This window comes from Rhinocladiella mackenziei (assembly GCF_000835555.1).
Source record: "Rhinocladiella mackenziei CBS 650.93 unplaced genomic scaffold supercont1.2, whole genome shotgun sequence".
Lineage (NCBI taxonomy): Eukaryota > Fungi > Ascomycota > Eurotiomycetes > Chaetothyriales > Herpotrichiellaceae > Rhinocladiella > Rhinocladiella mackenziei.
In genome coordinates this window covers 2,845,528-2,871,428 of record NW_013550603.1, presented here as the reverse complement: position 1 = coordinate 2,871,428, position 25,901 = coordinate 2,845,528, and the positions used below count along the sequence as shown (strand labels likewise).

Genomic DNA, 25,901 nt, shown 5'->3' with positions numbered 1-25,901 from the left:
CACCGTGCTTAATTACGTTCGCACCAACATAGTGGTGCCTTGTGCTCTTGTGCAATCTTCCATTACACATGCTAGTGTTCATTTACCATGAAAGCAGTTCAGACTTCGTGTCCATGCTTGCCTTAAACTCGTGTTCATATGCATGTATGTATTCATAGGAGTGATTTGTACGTCTGCGGAACAAGCTTGGCGCCTATTGCATTCATGTGGTATAGTTGTATGCCGAAAACTACTCAGAATCAAGCCGTCAGGGACCGGCCCTCTCCCAATGCTCGATTTCTCAGATTCGTAGTGGCGGCTTGAATTTCGCGTTGGAAACCAAGATGATGTCCAATACTTTTTGGTAAGGGGAAGCCAAAACGTCCTACCTAGGCAAAATACGGTTTACGCAGAGAGAAAATTCACCTCAACCGAATTGATCAATTTTGATATTATTAGCTATTACTATCCTAATCTTGCACTGCTGAACTGACTTGCTGCTGCTCTGTTCCCGCATTGGCACATCTCCTTTTCCTCCACTTTGACCCCATACCCACTTCCACTGAAGTGAATAAGAATCAATCCGTCCATCATTTGCTTGAAATATCAACATTTCAAACAGTGCTCCATAAAAGTTCCAGGGATGTTCCACATTGGAAACGAACCAAAAGGACTAATAAGCCTCCTGTGTTTTCCATGTTTTGTTGCTTCCTTTCATCCAGTAGCACTTGCTTTGGGGGTATCTCTTCTCATAAGGACAAGACTTGCCTAAGTGGGGTATCTGTACTTGAACGCACAACCAAAGACGCAATTGACAATGAATGGCCACAAAAACACAAAAATAACAATCTCGATCTAGTAAGTGTGGGGTATCCTGAAAAGCAACAACATAACAAAATGAGTGATGTCCGAGTTTGTCGTCAATCAGAGGAGACGTGGAAAATCTCAAACCAAATCAAGCCAAAACGGGTTGACGTCGACCCAACCATGTCGTGCTACCTCAAACGACGAGGCCAGAGAGACGAGAAGGGCTGCGAGGGGGTAGCGACGGATTACTATACGTCTTCTCGTCCCACCATTTCTCGAACTCAACTGGACTAGCTGCTCGAGACAGTCGAGATGGATGTGACAGAGATGTGCGTGGAGTCTTGTCTCTGACCTCGTCGGACCTTCAAGCGGTGGCCTTGACCTCAGGAGCAGCAGGGGTCACAGGTTCAGCCTTGGGTGCATCTTCAGGTGCATCGGTAGTCTTGGTTTCTGGGGCCTCGGGAACCGTTTCAGGGGTCTCAGCGGTGGCGGCTGCCGTGGCGGCTGGTTCGGCCGCCGTCTTCTCCTTGGGACCTTCAGGCTTTTCAGGCTTTTCAGACTTGACGGCTTTACTAGCGCGACGTACAAGCTGACCGATGAATTTTCCTCCGGGAATAGGAGATTTTTCACGTTTGGATTCAGCGGCAGCACCGTCTTCACCTTCGCCGGTCTCGGGCTTCTTCTTGTTGAAAAACAGGGAAGTGCGGCGCTTGTTATCACGAGCAGGACGCTCCTCTGTAGTGGTGGTGGCAGATGTCTCAGCCGCAGGCTCAGCAGCGGCATTCTCAGCGGCCTCGGCACTGGTGGCGGCAGGTTCTTCAGCGGCGGGCTTTTCAGCAGAGTTGGCGGGCGCGGTGACTGCCGCAGCGTCAATGGGCTTGTTCTCGATTGGCTCCTCAATCTTGGGAGCATTCTCAGAGACAGGAGGGACATCAGCATCCTTCGTGGCAGTGGCTTCCTTTTCAGTCTTTTCAGCGGTTGGGCTTGTGACACCCTTCTTGAAGAGGTTTCCGAAGACAGAGCCACGCTTGTTCTTCTTTTCGGTTGGCGATGGAGCTTCTTTCTCCTCTTTCTTGTCAGACGCGGCGGCTGGGCCTACAAATTCGGTTAGATATTAATTGGTCAACGCGGACCAACGGCAACTTACCAGCAGCGGAAGTTTCAGCTGCTTCAGTAGCGGCGCCAGCTTCTTCGGTCGGCTTAGCTTCCTCTTTCTTTCCCTCGGCCTCAGCCTTGCTCTCTTCTTTCTTCTCGGCATGCTCCTCCTTCTTGACGCGCAGAGCACCGAAAATGCTGCCGCGCTTACGCGATTGAGAGCGTTCCTTCTTGGCCTTGGTAGCTTCATCAGCTTCGCCAGACTCAACGTCGCCATTCTCAGCAGCTGGAGTCGTAGCTTCGGCCGTGGCAGCGCTTGCATCGGTAGACTTCTTTGGTTCCTTGGGTTTGGGGTGGGGAGTCTTCACCGGAGCTGCAGCAGCGGCAAAAACGGGAGGTTTCGCTAGTGCCGCATTAGCTGGAACCAATAGCTCCCAAAGGGGACATAAACCTACCGTACTCCTCAACGTTCTTCTTGTAGCTCTCACGTCCAGTGATTTCGTCCTTCAGTTCCTTAGCCTCTTTGATGGCCTTCTCAATGGCAACAATCCAGCTGTCACGTTCCTCGGGCTTGCCAACCTCGAAGCGGTGTTGATGAGTACCGGCCTTGAAGGAGAATTGGTTGTGACCTTCCTTGGTGACGGCTGAAGCGTCGGCCTGTCAAGAACATTAATTCACCACCCCCATGGCGTTGGTTGACGGGCAGTACTTACAAGGCTGATGACACCGACGGGCGTGGCCTTGTCCTCAGCACGCTTGGCAAAGAAGAGCAAGCCCTTTCCGGTCTCACGAGCCCATGCAGCAGATGCGTGCACAGCCCGGTCAGAGCGCGCGTACGTTGTCAAAGACTCGGCTGTTGAAGGCTCCTCGGAGAACCAGAAGAAGTGTTTGGTGAAGAAGAATTTCCTGCAAATGACTCATGTCAGCCTCGTCCCCTCGGTCACTTTGATTTCCGAAAGGTAGCATTACTTGAAGAGAGTTGGCTCCTTGTATGCCAAGACACCTTCAGAGGCAGGGACAGCCTCAACAGCTTCATCCTTTTTTGAATCCTCAGCGGCCGCCGCAGCGGGCTCTTCAGCAGCAGCAGCAGTAGTAGTAGGGGCAGCATCTGTAGTCTCAGCTGGGGCGTCAGAGGTCTCGGCTGGGGCAGTGGAAGCCTCGGGCTGTTCTGGCGCAGCCTTGGTGGCATCGACGACCGGGGTCTCCTCGACGGGTTTAGGAGCTTCGACAGACATGATGTTGGATTTGTGATTGGAATGATGTGACGGTATGAAATGCAAGTAGTTTTTTTATTATTATTTTTCTTTTTAAGTTGTCAAGAGGCGGAGGGAGCGTCGACAAAGTGGCAGACCAAGTTCAGACAAAGAGGTGTGTCTGAAGAGGATTTGGGTTGAACTAAGGGAGAAGGTTGACAATGGTAAGGAGGACCACGAGGCTTTGTGTAGTACTGGTGGTCAGTGCAGGGAGTGAATTGAAAGGTGAAGGAAGTCAAAGAAGAAATGTGACTGAAGATTGAGAACAGCGAGCAGAAGGTCTAAAAAAAAGGCGCGTGGTGAGATGAGATGATGGCTGTCGTAGTTGGCAGGACTGGTTCAAGTTTTTGTCTTGCCTGGGATTGTTTTGGGCTAGGTAGGTGTTAGCCAGTCAAAGTCTACAGCGGGCAGAGCAGGACGTTTCACAGGGAAAGGAGATTTGGAGGCTGCACAAGAGGCGCGCTAGACAGCCCCCTAGTTAAACTAGTACCCAGAACCGCCTAAGCCCACCCGCTATGCACAGGGGACAAAAGGCTGCTAAGAGGCAACTAACTGGTCCACCAGCTTAACTAAAACTAGCTTTCAACATACCTTTCAGTAAACCAAATCCCACATCCCCACCGGCTGCAGCCTCTACAGCGCCATTAAGCCGCGCGCCCGAGTCTCCCTCCCCAGCAACATCTGAATCACAGGCATCTCGCTTGCCGCCCTTCCAATCCCCGTCACAGCATCGAATCGTGTTCGGAGTACGCCACACGAAGGAGACTTCGGGCCTTCCACGGTGTCCCGCCCAAGTCCAGGCAGTTCAACAAGTTCCCAGCGTATAAGAAACTGTTGGACCATTATGATCAACGTATGTGTCCCCAGGGCACCGTCATCTCACCAGTTCTACCGGCAACTTTCTGACGCCAAGGTCTCCTGCAGAGAAGTCCGGTCTATCTCGTGACAATGGCAAACCCGTGAGGCTGAGGCATCATGTCAGGAGCCTGTGACAATTCCCGTACATGGTTGCCACCTACACACCCGCTTCTGACGAAATTTTTGGACCGAGATCTCTTACCAATCTCGAGATCAACATCATTTTTCTTTGTCGAAGGGGCTAAAGTTCAATCTCCACGCCGAAAGTCCTTCCACCGGAGTACTCTATATCTGTCCAGGTTCCCCTCTCGCTTCTCCTCTTTTACGCTCGTCCGTGACCTGAATTGCGCACTGCAGCGACTTGGCTGCAAACCCGATAACATCACTCAAGACATCCCGGTTGCTGGCGCACAAGATATCACAGGAAGACGGTTTGCTGGTCATGCGACCATCAAATGGTTTCGCCTGCAAGGATGACGTGCAACGTGCATCCTCCGTACCCTGCCCGGGAAGGAGACCGTTAGAGTTGCGAATCAGATCAAAGCTGAGGAGGTAGTCTAGCAAAGAATCATTGATAACAGCTCGTTGTACAGTTCCCGTTATCGTAATCACGCAGTAAGCGACGACCAGGTGAGCAAGAAAGTATATTGTTCCTCAAAATCACGGCGGCCATAAACAACAAGAAGGATCAGCTAGTGCTCAAATCCGTCAGCTTTGCTATCTAGATTCTCGACCATCCTCTTTTATGGTGCCCTCTTGCGAATAGACTTTTTTATTGAGTGACCCTGCTTCCCATTTTTTTGGCCACCGTCGCAGAGAAACATGTCAATTTCTATAGCCACCACCCGGTCACCAGTCTATGCTGTACCTAACAAGTCGGTGGGTGCTCGCACATCCACCGTGCTGTCGATCCTCTTATGGAATATCCAGTTTATCTCCGATTCGCAACGGCCTGGATCGGGTCCATGATCGACTGGTGAACAAGATACGTTGAGTAGAAGCCGAAGCAAATTGACCCGGGAGTATTTGCCGTTGGCTTGGAACTAGGTTGAAACGCCTCTCAGTGTAGCTGGGTCGACTGGAGACTTTGGAGTCTAGTGAACAATCTCCTTTTTGCTGGAGGGATTTTGGCTTCTGGGCACGAGGATGAAACCCCGCCCCCGAGAAGTCAAGCGGCCAGTCCAAATGGCAAATGATTCAAATCAATTGTACTGGAAGCGGGCAGGCTGGTCCAAGCTGAGACCATGGCGTGGATCGCTTGCAGACGCTCGGACCTGCTCTGGGGCTTTTCTTTTCGCGGGGGTTTCGAATCTCTGGATGAGGATTGACCCCATGATTTCTAGTTAGACCCAAGTCCGTTGGCTGGCTGGTTAGATGAAGATGACTTGGAAGACGCAGACGTCCTAGGGCTTTTGTCGGTCCCTATATAGGAGGGAGACGTCCTGTTGAAGGAGCTTCAGAGATGGCTACAATCATCATTCAAAGAACAAGGAGGAATGAAATGGACCCGTGAATCTATCGCACCAATCCATCCATAGGGTGAGAAATTGTCCGCACGGAGAACTATCCCGCATGGCTCGAGGCACCTTGCAGTCTCTTGTAGTATGTACTCCGTAGCGGCCTTCCTCTTTGACAATTAGCGCTTTTCTGTCCTGTTGGATTTTCTTTTCGTACTGCAGCAGCCGCTTTCGTTCTTCCTACTGTCTCAAAGATAAAAGGGCGACGTCTGTACATGCTCGCCCACAGTTGTGGCTTCTTTTTTGCCGCCAGCGCCATGCCTACTCCCATACATATCAATAAAAAGTCACTTTTGGTTTTCCGTTGGCATTCATACATTGTCCTCTTCTTTTTAGAGGGATGACGGTTGAGACTGCCTCCCTTAACCCGCTGTCGTCAAAATGTATGAAGTAATTGCATCCATTCTCTCCTTGGTCAATTTCAAACTGATGATGAGTAATTCCTGGGCCACATCGGGATCCTGGGCTTGCATTTCGTGCCACCTCTTGCCATCCAATTTCCAGCAAACGCAGTCCTTCTCCGCCACCATTGTTGCGGTACGCGACGTCTGCGAGAAGAATGGCAATTCACCGCAAGGACGTCCCGCTACGATGAGTTCGGAATACTTGCCCTGGGGCAGGTCGTAGTCGGCGCGCAAGATTCCTTCCTCAAGCATGTAGAAGCCATTGGGTTGATCACCAACGTTGAATAAGATCGAGCCTTGGGGGAAAGTAACTCTTTCGAAATACCCCATCGCACGGTACCAGAAGTCTTCGTTCTTGTCCGATAGATCGGCAAATATCTGGAGGAGCAAAGGCAGTGGTTGCTTGAAAGACTGCCATTTACCCATGTTGGATGTATCTTCGTCCAGGGTGGTCTGGGCCACTTGATGCAGAAGATTTCGTCGGGGTGAGCTACCCATAAACTCGGCCTTGTACGACTGTGAAAGCTCTTGACCCTTGGTCCGGGGCACATCAAGATGCGCTGCCACCCGTTTCGACCGTCGATGTTCTTGTTGGCGGTAAAGAGCCGTCAGCAGCTTGTTTTCACAGTGCTCGAGGGCCACGTTGAGATCGGTGAAAATCTCGACTTCGGACCCCGCCGCGAACAGACCGACGTTCTGCAGGGCTTGACCAATCTCCCCGTTGACGTCCAAGCTGCTCACAATCAACTCCACTCCCCGTTTTTGCAAAAGACGGTTGATGCGTGCGAATGCCTCGGCAGCGGAGAAATCGATACCGTTGATATGCCCCATGTCCAATATAAGGAACCTCAGCGGTCTATTCCTGAAAGAGTCCTCGGCAAGGAGGGCTCGGATGCGATTCTCAACCCCGACGACGGTTCCAAAGAACAAGAACCCTGCCAGCTTGATCAAGAATATTTGCTGCCCGGTCTCCTTCAAGAACTTGAGCTGAACAGGTGGCCGCCTGACCAACGACTTGGCGACTTGCCCTGAGTACGTCGCCCTGATGGCGGTTCGGCGTGACGTTTGGACGACAAAACTCAACGCAGCCAGTAGAATGCCCACCAAGATGCCGATTACAAAATCCCACACGCCCATCGTAACAACAATAATGACGATGGTGGCATATTCAAGCTTGTGAACCTTGCCCCATGTTCCAACAAGGGCCTCTTCGAGGAGCTCAATACCGAGTAAGAATATCAAAGCTCCAACCACCATGATAGGGATGTAACCAATAATTACCGGCCCGGCCAGTAAAATACCAAAAGTGCCGGCCGCCAGGAGAAGTCCTGCAAGACGATCATTGCCGCCACTGTCCATGAAGAGAAGGCTATTGGTATATACAAGGTAGTTCTGGACGCTGCCCAAGAGTCCGCTCACGCAATTCGAAACCCCGTGGGCTATGAGTTCACGGTCGACGTTCAGATTGTCCTCGCCAGTCGAAATACCGAGAGCCGGAACATTGATAGGAACATGCAATACTCCGAAAAATGTCAGAGCGAACATCGCCGGAATCGTGTCGGCAAGGGCCCCCCAATGAACGGCCTTGAAATCGTAGAGCGTATAGAAGTGGTACCAAGGATTCCCGGCTGGAGGTGGATCGAAAACCCAGCCCCTCGAACGCAAAGTGTCCATGGGTATGTCCAAGGCCAATTTGAAGAGGTAGAAGATTGCAGCAACCGACAGAAAATAGCCGCCCACCAAGAGATTTGATTTTACAAACCGTTGTACGATGAGCAGAATGACAGCAAGGGAAAGCGGGATGATCCAGAGGAAAATGGTGTCCTCCCGTACGAGCTGCTTGAGAGTGTCCAGGTCATACTCCAGACTGCCAGAAAGTCGGGCCGAGACTTCGATGCCGGTTGCAACGAGGAACCAGCCGACACCCCCGATACAGCCAATCAAAATGTGTCGAGGGAAGAAACCAATCAGAGATCCCAACTTGCACGCTCCCATGAGGAAAAAGACCACCCCGGTCACAACGGCACTGGTCGCAAAAGACAATATGGTGGTGGCCAGAACGGATTTGGGATTCTCCTCGCCGACCTTTTGAAGAATTGTGAAGGCCATCTTGTGGAAGAATGGGACCACTTCGATCATCTCGGATCCAATACCACCGCGAAAGATCGAGCCTCCGGAAGAATAAACGACCTGGGACACGATCGTACTGACATAGAAGATCGCAATGCCATCCGAGCCCAGACTGTCAAAAATTTCACTGCCCAACGGAAACAGAATCATACCATAAGAGAGGGCGTCGAGGATGTTCAGGAGGAGCCCCAGGAAGACCGCGGGAAAGAGACTCACTGGGTGCACAATCACTTCGTGGTAGATCTTACGTGCATTCCAGGTCTTTGGATGTGCAAGAGCGTAGCAGCATGGCCGTACCCGCGCCGAAGCAGCTTTCCATTTCTGGCCGATGCCATCGTCGTCTGAATCCTGACGCTCAATGTCGCCAAGCTGACCATATTGCATTGAAGCCTTGCCATCGTCCAGTAAGCCCGTTCGCTCGTTTGGCTGCGTGGGCCTGGCCACGCCCGAGGAACTAGCACGATCAGTGATGATTTTATCAACGTCAGTTGTCTGTTGTTCCTCCTCTTCGTTTTGATTCTGAATCATCATGGTCAATTCAGACACCCTCGGGTCACCAGCAGGCTCATGTTCGGAGCCTTCCGGTGATACCGGTTCCGAGACTTCTTGAATGGCGTTGGGATAACCGCCATCAGAGAGTGGAGAAGAGCTTCGTGGGGAGCTTCCAATGTAGGAAGCGTTGTCAGAGAGGGCAAATGCAGCCAGTTCGGCAGTCTGGGCTCGTAATCCGGCGGAGGAAGAGTACTGAGCCGGATCTAGCTGGCCATGGAATGATCGATGGTAGAAGGACCTGGTGGGAGTCCTGGCTGCAGGCTGGCTGGAGGTTGAACTGGCCCGAGACCGGTGTTTGTGAGGACGGTCGGTAATGGCCAGAGGATTGCTTTCGTCTATACTTCTGTCACTCTTTCGAGAGGGAGAGGCAGGCATTGGAGCGGGACGGCCCTTTGATAAATTAGAGCTGTGGCGGGCATGTTGTTTGCCCGTGGTGGAAGTGGTTGTCATTATGCTGGCTCATGAGGTTATCATGCTGACCCGCAGGCACATGCAAGCTCTTCAAACGGGGCGGAAACGGGGCTTGCGAAAAGTTTTTCGTATTCTCCAGTCACTGGCCGTGTTCCCCGGTTGACGCGAGAAGAGCAGGGAATGAGGACTCAGCGAGAGGATTCGTCTCGAGCGTGAGGAGGACCAGAAGAGCCTGGCCCAGGTCAGCGAAAAAGTGACGAATCCCAAGGTGTGATGCTCGCGCCACAGACAAGCATAACGGTGGGTTCTTGTGGACTGATGTTTTCGGGAACGGACAATTCTCGTGGCTTGTTTCTAACTGTTGTCGAAAGGGTTTTTCCTTTCTGGTGAGCAGTCAACGGGCAATTGGTGGCATGAGCGGGAAACAGGACGAGGATCGGGTACAGGGATACTAGTACTGTACATAAGACAGGCCTCTACAAGAGATTTTGTTCCAGCTCAGCTGGATGCCAGCCACTCACGGAAGATGTCAGAAGAAATTTCAAAAGCGTCACTGACCTGCAGAGACTGCAATCGAACAAGCCAAAGGAGGACATTTGCTGTGATTGGGAAAACTTTTTGACGTGGATCAGCCATCTGCCATCAGCCTTTTCCATCTACATCCACCCGCCAACCATCAATGAGCTGCAAGGGCTTCATGTGCATCATCTACCCCGCTTCATATTTGCCTCGATGTACCCCCCCCCTTTCCACCTCCTTGAGCAGCTCCGTTCTAACGGCCTCGGCCTTTCGCACATGCCCCTCGAATCACACATCTACCTGTACGGTTTCACATAGAGACGCGATCGAGAAGACTTGGTGTTTGTTGGAATCAAGAGTACCGCGGGAAAATTTAAAAAAAAAAGTCTTAGAAGAGGGAATAAACAAATGGAAGTGCCATGCTTTGCTGTCAGTGTTTCAACCCTTCCAACCATACCACCAACCTCTTCTTGATGATCACTCCCACCAATTTTCCACTCCCTTCTTTAATCACACACAAGTGTCTCAACCCCAGCTTCCCGAACATCTCCACTGCGTATTCCATGGGTGCTTTATCACATATGGTCAGTGGCGTCCGGTCCACAAATTGGGACATGTCAAGCTCTCCCTCGTGCTCAAATGGTACGACTACAGCAGCCGGAGGCAGTAGTCGTACAAGACAGCTTTCTGGAAAGCTCCGACCGAGAGTTTCCAGGCCAAATTCTAATTCACCTTCGGCAAGGTAGCCTTGAAGCATACTCTTCTGAGTCAGAACCAGACCGGCGTCCATGAGGCCTCGACGGCGAAGCTGTTGTAGTTTCTCACTCAGCACCGCCCGAGGAACCAGGCCACTTTCTGGCACGTCGACAATGATCTCGCGCATCGTCTGAGGAGGAGGAATAAGTTCCTCGACGAGATGGGGTTCCTTCTGCACTAGATTCATACTGTGGTCAAGATCAAGGAAGGGGTGGCCGAGAACTGTCTGTGCCAGATCATAGACACCCTCGCGTTCCAAAGAATCTGCCACCCATTTAGCAACCATGATCCCAATCATGTTTGGCACAATGAATTCCAGCTCTCCGGTCAATTCGAACATGATCACCGCCAGAGATATGGTCATGCGGCTGACCCCGGCTAAGAAAGCACCGGCACCAACCATGGCGAAAATTCCGGGCGAGATAGACTGTGCCAGGAAAGGCAATTGGCCAACCAATCTTCCGAAAAGGGCTCCTCCGTCAAGAGCGGGAATGATGATTCCCGACGGAACTTTGATCCCAAACGTGATAATGGTCAAAATCAGCTTCACGAGCGTCCCATAGACCAGCCAGCCTAGATATTGGGGAGTGGGCGAAGCATGCCCTTCTTGCACGCAGACATACGCTGTCCGTGAAGCGTCAGCACAGTCAACCAGGAGGTTTTTGATGATGATATCGCCCGGCTCTCGCGTGAGAGGATTGGGATACTGAAGAATTGCTGTAGCGAGCACAACCCCCAAAACCTCAAACACCGGGTAATTCTTGATGATGCCATACTTGCGGAAGCTGCGTGACCAGAAGAAATTGGCCTTGCAGAAGGCGCCCCCGAAGACACCACCGGCAACTCCCAGAACGACAAACACGACGTAATGGTAAGGTTGATAGGTCGTGCCATAGTTGGTCTCAAAAAGAACCAGCTTGCCTGTTCCCGTAGGGTTCAGAGCCTTGAGGGTGATTGCCGCAAATAGAGAACATACGAATGCTCGCCAGAGGACTTTTCTGGGGAAATAGGTAGAAATTTCTTCGTATGCAAAGAGCACGCCTCCAATTGGCGCTCCGAAGGCGACGGAGAGACCGCTGGAGCATCCAGCGGCAAGAATTTCTCGGAATTTGCGGCCATTCTCTCGGTACTTGGGAAATCGCATGCCTACGAGATATGCAACACACGTGGAGATGTGGACGAAGGGCCCTTCTTTGCCCAGACACATGCCGGTAGACACGGCAAATATAGAGCCGACTGCCTTCACGACCAGCACGTCGAGGTCCAAGAAGTGTGGGATCACGAAGCCAGACAGAATCGTCTTGATTTCGGGAATGCCACTGCCTGCAGCCATGTATATCGACTTTCCAGATGGTGCTTGTTTTCCAACTTCTCCATAGGCATCCTGAGTGGACATTCGCATCGGTTCTCTATCTCCCGAGCCAGGGGCGGTTGCCGGTAAGGCTCTTCGCGTCGTCGACGTGACTGCACTGCTGATGACCCCGAAGAGCAATGCGAATCCCACGTATATACCGAACCCGTGCCAGTAATTATTTGTCCAGTATTGCCAATCAGAACATGTCTCTCCCGTGTCCGCAAGAAGGCCCAAGGGTGGTTTTGACAGGCAGCATGTTTCCTTGCTCGCAAGGTGATTTGTTTTGCAGTATCCTGTCTTCCAGTCGCTGACCGTGGCGACGGCGATGTCAACGAGGAAAGCCACGCAAGCTGTCAGAGTCCCTATAAGGGCGGCCGCGATCCAGCCTTCGCAGGAATCGAAAGCGGATCTCACCGAGTCTCGAATCCCTCTTCCGCTGTGAATGGGACGATAGCGATACGAGTCCTTGACCTGCCCATGGTCAGCATGCTTTTCCTGGGTGTTATCCACTTGAAAACTGACGAGGTCATGCAGCCAGTCAATTGTTGTATAATCGTTGTATGGAAGACGTTCTCCCACTGCGGTTTCCCCCAAGGCCTGCTCCTCCTTGCTGACATGGGAAGAAATGACGGATGAGGCGTCGGTCCCGTGGACGATGGAGCTTAGTCTCCTGTCCTGAGGCAGAAGATGTGTTCTCTCGTCGGCGTGCTCTTCATCAGCAGCCATGACGGGCGGTAGGGCAGTATTGAAGCCGGAATAAGAGGGGAATGGCCAGAAGAAGCCATTCTCATCGTCACCCAAGAGAAAATCTCTGATGGATATGGGCGCTGGAGTGCTTTAGCCAGCGGAAACAATTGAGATCTGCATCTCCGGGGAACCTTAAGATCTCAGAGAAGCCACTGGAAGAGTGTCATCGACAGCGGGGATAAGTTTTTGGCCAAATCACTGATAAGGGAGAGCACTGATAACAGTTTGATAACGGCGCTGGCATACTGGCGCACGTGAGACTGGCTCTGCGCGGGCATATTTTGCTATTTGTCCATGTGACTGTATTTCTCGAAGCCAGGAAATTTTCCATGCCGGCGGCTGAGGTGTCATCTCGGCAAAGTAAGGCCGTTGGTATTGACGACTTTGAATACACTGCCTTGGGTGGAACGTTGATTCTTTTCTATCTGAAGACGAGCTCTGATGGGAATTCCATCCGACATTTCGTGACCCCTAGCCCCGCGGTATGGATGTGTTTACATCTCGCAGGTAAATTACAATTGGCTCCAACGGGATCTCCATAAACGAGTTTGGGGCTTGAGGAGCCATTCCGCGATCTGACGCCTTGTGCTCGTATCCAGGACGATCTCGAACTAGCGATCCTGACCCATATTGAGAGTGCCAGGAATGAATGCCTCCGTGGCTTGCTGAATCCCCAGCTCCTCCTTTATATGTCGAAGGAAGGATCCTGCAACTCTTCTCTGGTCCTCGCGAACAGATCGCCAATAAGCCACGAGCCGCAGGGGCCACAACAGACGAAGCCCGTCGGTCCAATATCGTGGTCTTCCTGGCTGAAATTCAGCTGGAGCGTCCCTCGACTGGTAAAGAAATGGGACTCCTGCCAATATCTCATCCGCCAACATCTGGGTCTTCATAACGTGATGCTGACACTGGTTCTCTAGCATTTCTGTATCAATACCAGATATGTGAAGCCGAATCAGGTCCAGAAGTTCTATCACCGTGAGATGTGTTTTGAGCCTGAATGCACAATAGAATGTCCTGACGGTAATGTCTCGAACATTCAACCGGGTCTCGCCGAGTTCAGGTCCTAGGGCATTCGTGTCCAAAACCTGAGGGAGGGAAATCAACTGTTCATTTACCTCCCTTTCGAGGGTTTCGGCTTCGGCGAGGAGTTTTAGACTGGGATTGGGCGAGGAGATGATGCCTTGACTGATGACTGTCCGAATTTTGGCGCAAATGAACGATGCGTGATAACCGTAAACGCAGACGCGATGTAAGTGCATTTCCTCATCTCGCAGGTTCGTTTGCAGCGCTTGGAGCCATTCCAGAGACTCGGGTGGGCACTCCACACCTGCGATAAAACATCGAATTTGCTATGACGCTAGTCAGCAACGAAATTGGGCGAGTCCGGGTCTCAACAAACTCACCACTGTATTGTAAACCAACCAAAATAGATTGCGTTCAATCGGCGTGCTGAAGTGTGAAGTTCCCCGGAGTCGAAGCAAGCTCACTAGCCCTTGGGTGTGGACGTTCCAAGTGACCGGACCAACGTTCTGTGTGGGAGAAGATGAACCGACAATGAGCTATTCATTCTTGATTAGCTCGAGTTTGGCCGATATGAAGTATATTTGAGGGCCCTAATAAATGGTCCAGCCTGACTGGAGGGCTGTCATACCCAAACAACCATGTCGGGCAGGTCCTTCTCCCCCCGCGTGGGATCAATAACCTCACCAGTCAAGCTGGACCTATTGTTCCACGACGGTAAGGGTTTGGAATTTGTTAGGTGGTGTTCATACCTCGTACAAGCTCAACAGCCAAACGCAGGTAAGCGTCTCATCTTGCGTCTGTAGCGCAGGGTCTCGAAGAACGGCATTGGTCGAAGTCAAAGCCTTGCCATAGGCTATTCCCCGCTGAGATTGTGCTTCAGGCGTCCTAAGTTGGTTGGTGATGAAGGCTTGTGCAATTGCTCGACATGTTAGTGCGACGGATGATTCCTCTCCGGATCTCGCTATCATTTCGGGTAAGAATCCTAAGAAGCCAAAGACCATTCGATGTTGTACGGGAGCGCGGATGTTGCTTAAACATAGCGGCAGGGCTTGACTGTCCCAGCATTCCGCCGAATTTCGAGAGGGCGTCAAATACCAACCCGAGAAGATCACCGTGTCTTGTGAGTCTTTGTGTTAGCATTGGTGCCTCGTATGGCTGGGCAAGAATCACCTCTATCAAGACCACCTGCTCGAATCAACACACCTCCCGTATTCGTCGATCCTGCAGGCCCTCCCTCATTTTCAGAGGACTGTGCAGGGGCTGTCGAGTGCTGCCGGGCGTCTGGTGGTGCTTTGCCCCCGTGTTTCCGGCGGCGGTCTCGCGTGGTGCCATCGGCGAAAGAGGCTGGATTCTCAACACGAAACAAGAGGTCAGACTCATCTCGATACCCTGGGCATTTCTTCCCCAGACGTGTGCATCGGATGCACTCTGGTTGGGTCAAGTCGCACTAGCGTTGTCCTGTCAATGCTGGTGCTTGAAGGCCGCTATCTCGAATTGATTACTCACTTTCACACGACGTTGTCTGCAAAGGTGACAGTCACGACTTGGTCTACCAACGTTAGGCATATCGGGTAGCTGATCGGTTGAAAAATCGAATATTGACCTTGGTTGAAAATTACACCCTCTGACGCTCCTCTGATTTTATTCCTCTCCATCCTCGCGAAATAAACTGAATTGTGTTGGTACGTGTTCGCAACACTTGCACACTCCGCTGGGGCTGAGACAAATTATCATTGTCACCATCAGTGACCAGCGCGATAGTTACGAATGACGGCGAGAGATTTTTGGAACCCGAGAAGCCAAACCGGATCTGTTCAGCGACTGGTCTGACAGAACAAAGACCAGACTGAAGCCACCACTGGGGGGACCAAAAGGAGCTCAGCCAGACGAACCAACGAGACAGTTCCCGCCAACAAAGCTGGCCGTCCGACGGCAGGGTGGTGACTCAGCTACTGGAAGACCCTGGTATGGTGCCAGGGATATGCCGAAGCCCAAGCGATCTGAATTCAAGCTTCTGACACTAAGCCCTGTGTGGAAATCGATACGAAGCTATACCTCGTTCTTTAAGGCTTTCTCTCAAGCTAAGCCACCGCGAGGCTGCCGCGGGTCCCCCGTTACACGCCGGTACCCTCTCTCCCTCCCCATTCATTTGTTCAACCTCTTTAACCACAATAGGGTCAGGCGCTGCAAGTTTCGTATCCTGGCATACCTTATGCAACGCCATAACACGTCGTAGCATAACTCAGGAGCCGCCGCGATAGCACCTCAGCCCTGCTCGCGCTCAATGCCCGATCCAGTGGGTGGCCCTGAAAATCCCCCCTTGCATGCTCGCTATGATTTCACACGGTCGTCCTTGTCCAGATGTATAAGTGCAGCTTCAGTCGCTTTGCTTCTTGGGTTCTCCATTGTGAACTTGGCTTTCTTGGAGAAACAGCGGGTCTACCGTACCATCTCTACTTTGGTCTTTTGTTTCTGTTTTACTCGATTCAGTCAAACCCCAACCTCGTTCGAGCGGACTCGGTCACAAGACATAGTCCACAAGATGTCTTTCCTCAACAACGATGACCGGTCCGAGCCCACTTGTGATATGCCCTCCTCCTTTGTCGCCGGTAGGTTCCAACACGGAAATCAACACCTACAACCACAAACTGATCCAGAAATCTAGATGCCTCAGAACCCTTTATTGGTGATCTTTCATTTCACCAGTTCAACATGGCCGTCTCAGGTGGTTGCGCTGCCTTTGCCACTGTGTCCATTTTCATCCTGATGGCAAGGCATGCCACGCACTTCAGCAAACCCAACGAGCAGAGCAAGTAAGTTGCGTGCGGTATCCCTTGATCACAAGCTCAATTGCTGACCCCTTTTGGCTTATAGAATATTAAAAATCTGTGCCATCATTCCCCTCGAAGCCATCTTTTCGTGGATCGGAATCGCTGCCCCGAATTCACATATCTACGTGGAGGGCTTCGTCGACTTCTTCCAAGCCATTGGCCTCAGCAGCTTCTTCCTCCTGCTCTGTGAATTTGTATCGCCAAGCTCCGAATTTCGAGATGTCTTCTTTGCCGCCTTGGAGATCCCCAAGAGTCGCAGAAAGAAGGACGGCAAAAAGGTCGACGGCTTGTCATGGTATAGGGTAAGAGAACTTCGACCACAAAGGGATCAAGCCTCGAAGGCCAAGACGCTGACAGCGACGTTCTATTAGAAACGATGGGTTGCCGTGTTCCAATACCCATTTGTCTCACTCGTTATCGCTGTCGTCACCTGTATCACTCAAGCAATTGGTAGATATTGCTTGGAAAGCAGCAATGTGCACTTTGCTCATATTTGGGTAAGAACACGAATTTTAGCTCACTCCTTCGTTCCAATTCAGCTCTAAACTAATACTTGATCACAGTGCACAATCATAATCAACATCTCCATCTTCGTAGCGGTCATCTCCTGTGTCAAGTTCTACACCATCATGAAAAAGGATCTGGAGCACCACAAACCGCTAGCAAAATTCCTGGCATTCAAGCTTATCATTTTCCTCACCTTCGTTCAAAGAGTATGCCGTCAACCAACCAATCCATTCCTTACATGGAGTGGTAATACTGACGATGTGGTGTATTCAGATTATCTTCGAAATCCTCCGATCCGCCAATGCCCTGAAAGAGACGTCGAAACTGACGTATGCCGACGTGAACTGGGGCATCGAAACCATGCTCGTGTGCATCGAAATGGTGCCATTTTCTCTCTTCTTCCACTACGCCTACGACGTCGGTGCTTACAACCTATCCAGAGCACGGCCCTTGCCCCTTTCAGAGATGGGTGGCCGAATTAGCCCGAACGAAGCTGAAGCACAAGCGGGACATGAACAACAGGAGCGCGAGCGCTTGCGCTATGGACTCCCCGGTCAGTATGAGGGACAGTATTACGGCGGCCGCCTTGGCCTGAAGGCTTGGGCAACACTGCCTAATTTGAAGGATATCTTGCTGGCGATGAATTTTGCTTTCACGATGAGATCAGAGAGGAGGAGGATGAAGCGAGACCCAACGGTGACGGAGACAGCTCCCCCGATGTACATCAACTACTAGGGACAGAAGTGCCTTTTTCCGCGCAATTGGAGCAGGACCCAGGGTGTGAGGCGTGCACTACCGAACCTGTTTAGTCACCACTCTGTCAGGATTGGGACGGTTCGCCATTCACAAAGTCTAAAAATGGTTGGGTTGGATTTTGATGTATGTTTCAGAGGACACTGGGATTTGGTTTTTGAGCGACTGCCGCGGCGTTTTTCCAGGGACCAAATCTATGATACATTGCTACTCTGTCCTCATCTTCTAGACTGGATAATGATTTACTGGATGCTAGAAGACGGCATCTGGGAACCAATACATAAAGATGCAGCGAAGCCCCGCTCCAACACTCCGTCTCTGCTAATATATTTCTTGATCAGGGCTCGAATAACACGCTTAATCAAATGTGATAACGAGTCAGACAAGCTACAATTTTGGGGCCAAAAATACCCGGAGACGCCTCAGACCTCAAGGGCGCAGGGGCTCCCCGTTCCTGCTTCCAAGTCCGGCTCATGTTCGTTCGTCCTTGTGGAGATCATATCGTTGTTGGAACGTCTACCACCAATCGTGATATTTCCTGTAGTGGCAGCATCCAACTGGCCGTGTCGAGTTCGGAAGAAACTCCTTCGTCAATTGGCCATATTCTCGTGATCAATCTACTTTTCGACGGTGGTCTTAGGATCAGGCATCCTCGCTTCATTCCAATAGCATCTCGCTCCCGGCTTTACAATTTCATATTCCAGGGCTTTGATGATCATGAAGAATCCACTGGCTAGAATTGAGCCCGGGACTGGCCCGATCCCAGTATGTCCGATGGCAGTGATAGAAGGAGTGCAGGACAGCACCCGAGCCGAAGAAACGAGCTGGATTGAGGCTGCCGCGTCTGAGTGAGCAATATGTACCTCACTAAAGAGACCGTGCACTACGGAAGCGCGTCCACCAAGTGATGTGCGCACATTGAGTGGTCCAGGAAGGGGAGATGAAACGATCCCTGAGGCGTTGGTGCCACCAAGAATTTGAGAGACAATGACAAGGCAGCCGCGAAGATGGGTGACGGCGCCAACGAAGACCTCACCATGTTTTTGACTTGAATTGCAATGTCAAACCCGTGCGTGCAAGTCGCCATGACGGGAAAGGATGCTTGGGAGAAGAACTGATGGTCGGGGTCTCTGTGACTGCACGTTATGGTGGGTGAAGATATGGCTGACCTGATTGCCCTCAACCCGCCTATCGTCGAATATCTTCCACAGCATTTCCCTGCCAAGGTCAGTAGCAGATGGTCCGCAGAGAAAGTCATTCTGAAGTGTCCTAAAATCATATGTACATTCTCTTTTTATCAGCGGCAGCGATTTTTGTGCAGGATGAGAAGCAACAGCCGACGTCAAATAACAAGTGCCATCTTGCTTCTCAAGATCTCGTCCAACTCGACAGTTCTAGCATGTTCTTTCTTAGGACTTTGGAACTCGAGAGCGCATATGGAGACAGTCTAGAGACATGACCACTTGAGCTCGTCGACGAGGCTACTTCACGGGTGTGCTGAGCTAACTGACTGAGATTCCTCTGAAGAACATCGTTGCTTGTATACGAAGACCGTGTTGATGATTTTCTTGATGCATATGAGGAGTCAGCTCCGAAAGAGCCTAGCGCCACCGTGGAGGTAGGGAGGGGTAGGTGATAATATGAATTGGTCGGAAGTGTCGCATAACTTTTATCACCCCGACGAGAATGGTCGGCTTGATTTGTATACCCAGTGTGGTCTCTTTCAGGGTGCCACGACAATGAAGGTTCACACGGTATGGGCCCTGACTGAACGATACGCTGATAGAGGTCGTGAAGAACACTGCTCGTTTGCTTGCCGGTATTCTCAGATACCCGCAGAAGACGATCGAAGTTCGGCTTGGATTTTCCCTCCATGACCAAGCTGAGACAGTCTACCAGCGACCTGTTGAAATGGACCATAATATTAAGAAGGGCAGCTCTTGCGATATCTATGCTGTGTCAGCCCAGATTATTCGGGAGGCCATGTTGAAGTGCTAACCATCGCCATTTTTAAATCCCATCCCCAGTTGGGAACAGCCTTGATCGAATTGTGATTTGATGTCATGACGAACATGCTTCAAAGAGTGTTCGAGTGAACAGCAATGTCTGTCTGTGTGTAGCTTCGGCTGCTTCGACTTCCAAAATCGGAATCTCCCACCTGTTTGCTTATAGGCTGATACCAAGGCCGCAACAGCGCTGATAACTGTGCAGCTTTCCAAGATTCCAAACATGACGAACTACAGCACCTGCGCAGGGCACTTGGAAAGCGAAATGGACAGGGGAAGTAATTGAATTGACGCCCGCAGTCCACATGAAGCTCGTCGTTTTGCCGTATAGCTACCGATCACCCACATGAGAATATTGCTCTTCTGGGAGGTATTTGAGAGCACTTATGCAGAGTAAACGCAAACATCCGCTGTACCGCATCACCGCACCTGTCTCCCGAGACTCGGAGAATACTCATAAGGTTGTAATGGGTCGGGAACAGTGGTGATTTATCGAAGATAGGATAAGAGATTGCTGGCAGAGGAGCTGATGGTGGTCCCAGGCAGGGGGCGAATGCGTGGAAATAAACACTATGTCTGACAGGCAGTCAGCCTGTTTAGAACCCGGCTTGCGACGCAAAAACCTTTTGCCAGACGATAGGGTATTTTCCGTAAATGGAAGCTCCCTTGCATCGCCCCTCGCAGCGTCGGGATCCGTCTCGCTTCCACCTCTTTCGCCAATCCATTTCAACATCACAATCGATGTCACACTCTAACCTTATTCCTTATTTGCTCTCTACATGAATAAGGCGCTCCTGGGATACGCCCGATTTTCGTGTTGGAGGCGACGAGCAAACTCACGCCCGGGTTCCTCGGCTACAACATTCAGAAAACGATTTTGCCCGAACGGCTCGACCTACAAGGCTGACGCCCACAAGCATGGATCATCCACGTGTGCTCATATGATAGAGTGACACGTATTTGTTCCTGGCGCCCGCCTGCATTAGTGTTTAGCTCTTGGATGTTGGTCGTAGATTAAGCATCAAAGTGTTACGAACACCTTTGCTGGCCTTTTCAGCCTCGCCTGGAACTTTGGAGAGGTACCCATATCCACTTGAATGACTATTGTAATAATTTGAGTTGTCAGCTGGTTGTGATGCCATCTCCCTCGCTCGGCTTTCGGACCGGAGATGAACCTGCCATTTGTTCTGAAATCAATCACTGACGATGGTAGCAACAAATACGTACAACCTTGATAAACTGCGAGAACTGGAGCGGCGGGAATCCCTCCCTGACTTCACCCTGCCGCCAATACTGGCCAGACTATCCGAATCCGACGTACCAAACTATGCAAGCCTCAACGACGAACAAGAAGCGGATCATCTGCTTTCGCTTCGTAAAGGTTCTAAAAAGCCCCTGATTCGGACTAAGCGGCGACTCGAAAGTCATACCTACAAGAATGTCACGGAAATTCTACCCGGACTGGTCCAAAATGACGGACGACCGGGCCTCGTGCAGGCTCTCATGAGAAAAGCATCCAACAAAGTAGAGAACGCAGAAAGGAGACAAATCCAGATCGAGCAACGGGATGCACTATTGGGATCGGCGGTCCGAAGAGGCAACGTTGAACTCGTCGGGCTCTTAGCTCCTACATGTTCTCAAAATCAACGCAATCAAGCTCTCGGTTCGGCCATCCGTCGCAGAAATGAAGCCATCATCACGAAACTTCTCGAATACGGGGCCGACCCCAATAAATGCAAGGATCAATTTACAGAAGCATGCCAAAAGGGCGACGTCGCCGTTGTATCAATCCTGCTTCGCGCTCCTATTCCAACGCACACGGAAATCCTGGTAGATGCTTTGACTCAGGCAGTTAAGAGTGGATCTTTGCAAATATTGACCCTTCTCACCGGCGCTGTCGACCTCGCCAATACCCCAGACTTGGAGGCCGTCCATGAAGCTGTTCGCGTGGTAAGGGTGGACCTGCTTCTTAGACTTCTTCTTTGTGCGAAGTCCCTGAATGCTCAGAAACTGGACGGCCTGGTCAAGAGAGCATTTGAGATGTCAAATGCTGATGCTGGCCTGAGGCTTCGGATTATTGACGCTCTCTTCTACGCAGGCGCCTCTGGCAACAACTCGGCAGCGTCCTTCGCCGATGCAGTCGCTTCGGACCTAACGGATTTCATCGCCTTGTTTGCGAAGCACCATGTTAGCATCAACTGGGAAGAGGGTAAGGCCGTCGTCAGAGCTGCTCGTGCAGGACGCAGTGAACTCTTGAAGGCTGTTTTAGCCAGCGGCGGTCTAGCACCAGACAATGCATCCAGGGCAATGAAAGCACTTCCCAGACATGTTCCCGCAGAAGAAAGGAAACGCATCAATGAGATGCTGTTGGACACTGGAGCGCACGGGTCCGCGATCGATCATGAGCTCATTCTGGCCGTCAAAGACAGCGATGAGCGCGCCATAGGGATGCTCCTGCGGCGGGGTGCTTCGTTGACCCGCAACAAAGGGCACGCATTGATTGAGGCTATCGAACATGAACAGGTAGGAGTTTTGCGAACGCTTCTGACCTGGTCCGTGAACACGGAGTCCCTCCAGAAGGCATTTCCGCATCTTCGAAGTGCCGGGAAGGCTCCGCGGCTGGAAATGACCAGGCTCCTGCTCGACGCAAAGGCCTCGGGGGATTCTGTCAACGCAGCGCTGAGAGATGCGGTCTGTGACCAGAGTGCTGACAGAGACCCTCTGCTGATTGATGCGCTGATTAAAGCCGGCGCTGACCCATCGTTCAACGATGCAGAAAGCATTCGGCATGCGATCAACATGAATGATGTTAAACTGTTTATGGATCTTACGAAGAGTGCAACTCTAGTCTCAGAAGGCGTTTTCTCTTCGCTGACCGCTGAAATTGTGACGCTAGAAAATCTAGACGCCCGTTACTACATGATGCGACGAGCCATCGAACAAGGTGCCCGAGTCAAGAGTATCTCCAGAGCCCTCTGCTCGGAACTTTCCAAAGACAAAGCGGAGGTCAGAATGATTGATCTTCTGGTAAATCGTGGCAGCGCGGAGGTCGACGACGATGGCGGGCGCGCACTGAAACTTGCTGCCGTACAACAAGATGATGATATTTTGCAGCTCGTGGCGTCGTCTCACAACCTGTCAAGCCAGACCGTTTCAAAGGGTCTTTGCGACATGCTTCAGAGCGAAAACTTCAATGATGAGCAAAAGTCTTTCAGGGCAGAAATTCTACTTTCCAAGAAGAAGTCAGACTACATTTCGGTCAAGGCATTTTCTACCTACGTCAAATTTTGCACGACGGCATTTGTGAGCGGCCGCGTGTGGCCATTGCGGACTTTCGAAGCACTTCTCCAGGCGGGAGCTGACATCAACATGGCAAGTGGCGCAGTATTCACATCTGTCGTCGACAACGCCGCGATTCCTTTGGCGAAGGCCATGTTAGCATGTGGAGTGTTGAGACAAGAAATTGTGGACCAAGCTTTGCTGCATTGCGTGAGGCTTCCTACCGTTGACGACAGATCCGAGGCTATTGGTCTGCTCATTCAATACCGTCCATCGTTCCACGGCCTTTCCGACGCTCTGATCGAAGCGAGCCAGTTACAACTGACAGGAGCTGCGAGACAACTTCTTCAACACGGAGTCTCGATTAATTTTCAAGATCATGAGGCTGCGATACAAGTTGCCACTTCGACGGGCAATTCAATGCTCTTGGCGACATTTTTGTCATTCAAGCTATCACACAGCTCACTCTCGGCGGCGTTCCAAGAAGCAATCACACTCAAGGACTCAGCGTTAAGGTTCTCTTCGATGAAAGCTATTCTTCAGGCTGGCTTACGTGGTGATATTGTTGACCAGCATTTGATTGCCTTGGTACGGAATGACCTCACTCCCATCGACGAGATTGAACTTTTACTTGACCACGAGGCGTCGGTACATGCGCAAAATAGCTTCAGCATAATCTTCGCAGCAACATCAAGAAATCGAGATGTCTTGCGACTTCTTTTCACGAGAGCTGTCCTTCCAAACACTGCTGCTCGTTGTTTCCAGGCTTGTCTTGCTGCCGGACTGGTCGAACGCCATGAAATACGGGTTCTAAAGTTTCTTCTAGAACAAGGAGAACAAATGGGACAGGGGGTGGACCAGGCGTTACTCGACCAAGCACTTCTAAAATCGGTCGAAAATCTCGGAACTGATCCGTCCGGAGGCCTTCCTATGGTGCAGATGTTGGTTGAGAAAGGAGCGAGAGCTGATCTTGGAAATGGTGCGGTTTTATGTCGTGCCTGCGAGATCGGGAGAGTCGACATCGTTTCAACATTGCTGCTATCGAATCCGGGCACGTCCTCGAAATCTAGGGCCTTACATTACCTGGTGAAATCCAGTGTTCCGGGTATGGAGTTTTGCACGGCGCTCGACATGATCATGGCTTCTACCTCGCCAGGCAATCCGGGGGGAACAAGAAGTCTCTACGAGACCACCAAGCCCAACTTCGTCGATCATCAGCGTGATTTTGAGTCGCCCATCCGAGTTCTGCTCAAGGGCAGGCCCGGAGACACTCACAGCTTAATGAAAGTCATCGGATATGGCTATAATGTATGTATCGTCTCGACCACGCATTTAGGCGTTAAAGCAATCACTGATCCCTTCACAGGTGGCGACAAAATTCGAGAAAGACATTCTCTACTGGGCGATGTCGCAGCAGAATCCTCGAATCAAGACCGATTGTCTGCAGATCCTGATCCAAAACGGAGGTAGGCTATTCTTCCCAAGATTGCGCGTCACCACTAACCTTTTTGCCGAAGCAAATGTTCACTCTCGAGACCCGGCCACCGGGGACACTATGATTTTGATGGCGTTGAGGACGGGACGGTCGGCATTGGTCGACAATCTCATCCAAAACGGTGCGGATGTATCTGCCACGAACGATAAAGGCAATTCTCCCTTGTTGCTCGCCAGCGAATTAGGAAATACGGCTGCTGCCGAGAGGTTTATTGCCACAGGCGTGAATCTCAACGACGGAAGTCTACATCAGGCTGCACGCAATTTGCAGTTGAGCGTTGTCAAATCCTTACTGCAGAATGGCGCCGATCCAAATTATCGATCCCGCGTACACGGCGGAAGAAGCCCGCTGGGCGAGCTTTGTTTGACAGCCCAAGCATCGGGATCATCCTATCAAGTTATGGTGGACACTCTGAGAGAACTATGCCAAGGTGGCGCCGACTTCAAAGAACGGATTGGCCGAAAACCCTTGATCTGTCTTGCTCTGGACAATTCCGACCCTGCACCAATGGTCGAAGCGATCATGGCGGCATATCTTTCTAAACTCATCGACGAGGACTTCAATCTGTACGAAGAAAATGACGTGGTGTACTCGCCCACGTACTATGTTTTGAAAGGAATATTTCGTGGCCCTGCGGCGAAGTCACGGGAACTTGTAAGACTTTTGAGGACATACGGCGCCAACAGGGATGTCTATTACAGTCTCAGTGGGCCACAACCTCCCAAGCCTCAGGGCATGCCTCCTCATATTGCCGAAAAGGAAGCAATCAGGATAGCAAAGGAAGAGGAGATTGCGGCAGAAGAGGCCGATTATCGGCGGAAGGTCAATCGCCTCATTGAGGAGGAGCAACGTCAACAGAGCATCGAACAACAACGACACGAGCTCAAATTGAAACACCACGAGGAGCTCGGAATGCAAAGCATTGGACAAGCCCGTCAGCTGAGCCGTGTTGATCGCGAGCGACGAGAAGACGAATACAACCATCAACGACTTTTGAACGATCTCAGTCGTCAACGAGAACAGGACCAACTCCGAACTCGACAGAGTGAGAGGGATCAAGATGAGAGACACCGACGAAATCTGCTCAAAATTGAAACAGCGGCATACGGTGAACGGATGCAAATTGATCTAGACAATCGCAAACAGATTGACTACATTGAGCGAAAGGCAATTGATTACAAGGTCACAGCCGAGGAAGGGCTCGCAGAAAGGGAGCACCGGCGAAGAATCGAGCAGCTGACACTGGCAAAAGCGGTGCCAATCGGTCTGCCCATGCTGAACCCATCGCCCTCTGGAGGAGGATTTATCGAAGGTCCAAAGTAACGCATTGATGGGGTCGAAAACGGGATCACTGAAATGTATCCCTGGACACAATGTTGTAAGTCACATGATATCCAATGCATCCACGTGATCGCAAGTAAAACCCCGGAGAGCTGACAGAGCACCGAGGCATCTGTCGGCTAATTTCTGCGCTGGCCCCGAAAGTAACGAGGAAAATGAATGGCATTGTACCTCGACGCTGAAGGCATGAGAGTGAGATATATTTCACTCTCTCTCTCTCTTCGATGCTTTTCCCATTCTGGTCAGCTATAAATCGAACAGTGTTGTGAACAAGGTGACGC

At 51.2% G+C, this 25,901-nt stretch overlaps 6 protein-coding genes across 6 annotated transcripts; 2 read left to right on the top strand and 4 right to left on the bottom strand.

The window, feature by feature from the left end:
* Nucleotides 1-1,150: 1,150 nt before the first annotated feature.
* Z518_02815 (uncharacterized protein) lies at nt 1,151-3,116 on the bottom strand (the record flags this gene model as incomplete). The annotated part of the gene is made up of 5 exons (XM_013419841.1): nt 1,151-1,881; nt 1,934-2,284; nt 2,337-2,538; nt 2,595-2,787; nt 2,851-3,116. 5 exons carry the CDS (start codon nt 3,114-3,116, stop codon nt 1,151-1,153), a joined length of 1,743 nt encoding a protein of 580 aa, XP_013275295.1.
* Nucleotides 3,117-5,871: 2,755 nt separating this feature from the next.
* On the bottom strand, nt 5,872-9,045 carry Z518_02814 (uncharacterized protein; the record flags this gene model as incomplete). The annotated part of the gene is made up of 1 exon (XM_013419840.1): nt 5,872-9,045. The coding sequence occupies one exon, from the start codon at nt 9,043-9,045 to the stop codon at nt 5,872-5,874; it is 3,174 nt and encodes a 1,057-aa protein (XP_013275294.1).
* A 910-nt stretch (nt 9,046-9,955) lies between these two features.
* On the bottom strand, nt 9,956-12,361 carry Z518_02813 (uncharacterized protein; the record flags this gene model as incomplete). Its single annotated transcript, XM_013419839.1, has 1 exon — nt 9,956-12,361. The coding sequence occupies one exon, from the start codon at nt 12,359-12,361 to the stop codon at nt 9,956-9,958; it is 2,406 nt and encodes an 801-aa protein (XP_013275293.1).
* Nucleotides 12,362-12,993: 632 nt separating this feature from the next.
* On the bottom strand, nt 12,994-14,974 carry Z518_02812 (uncharacterized protein; the record flags this gene model as incomplete). The annotated part of the gene is made up of 5 exons (XM_013419838.1): nt 12,994-13,734; nt 13,789-13,944; nt 14,158-14,534; nt 14,594-14,855; nt 14,915-14,974. The coding sequence occupies 5 exons, from the start codon at nt 14,972-14,974 to the stop codon at nt 12,994-12,996; spliced, it is 1,596 nt and encodes a 531-aa protein (XP_013275292.1).
* Nucleotides 14,975-15,950: 976 nt separating this feature from the next.
* On the top strand, nt 15,951-17,481 carry Z518_02811 (uncharacterized protein; the record flags this gene model as incomplete). The annotated part of the gene is made up of 6 exons (XM_013419837.1): nt 15,951-16,017; nt 16,074-16,221; nt 16,283-16,541; nt 16,611-16,736; nt 16,803-16,952; nt 17,020-17,481. The coding sequence occupies 6 exons, from the start codon at nt 15,951-15,953 to the stop codon at nt 17,479-17,481; spliced, it is 1,212 nt and encodes a 403-aa protein (XP_013275291.1).
* Nucleotides 17,482-20,711: 3,230 nt separating this feature from the next.
* On the top strand, nt 20,712-25,602 carry Z518_02810 (uncharacterized protein; the record flags this gene model as incomplete). The annotated part of the gene is made up of 3 exons (XM_013419836.1): nt 20,712-24,092; nt 24,151-24,250; nt 24,302-25,602. The coding sequence occupies 3 exons, from the start codon at nt 20,712-20,714 to the stop codon at nt 25,600-25,602; spliced, it is 4,782 nt and encodes a 1,593-aa protein (XP_013275290.1).
* Nucleotides 25,603-25,901: the final 299 nt, after the last annotated feature.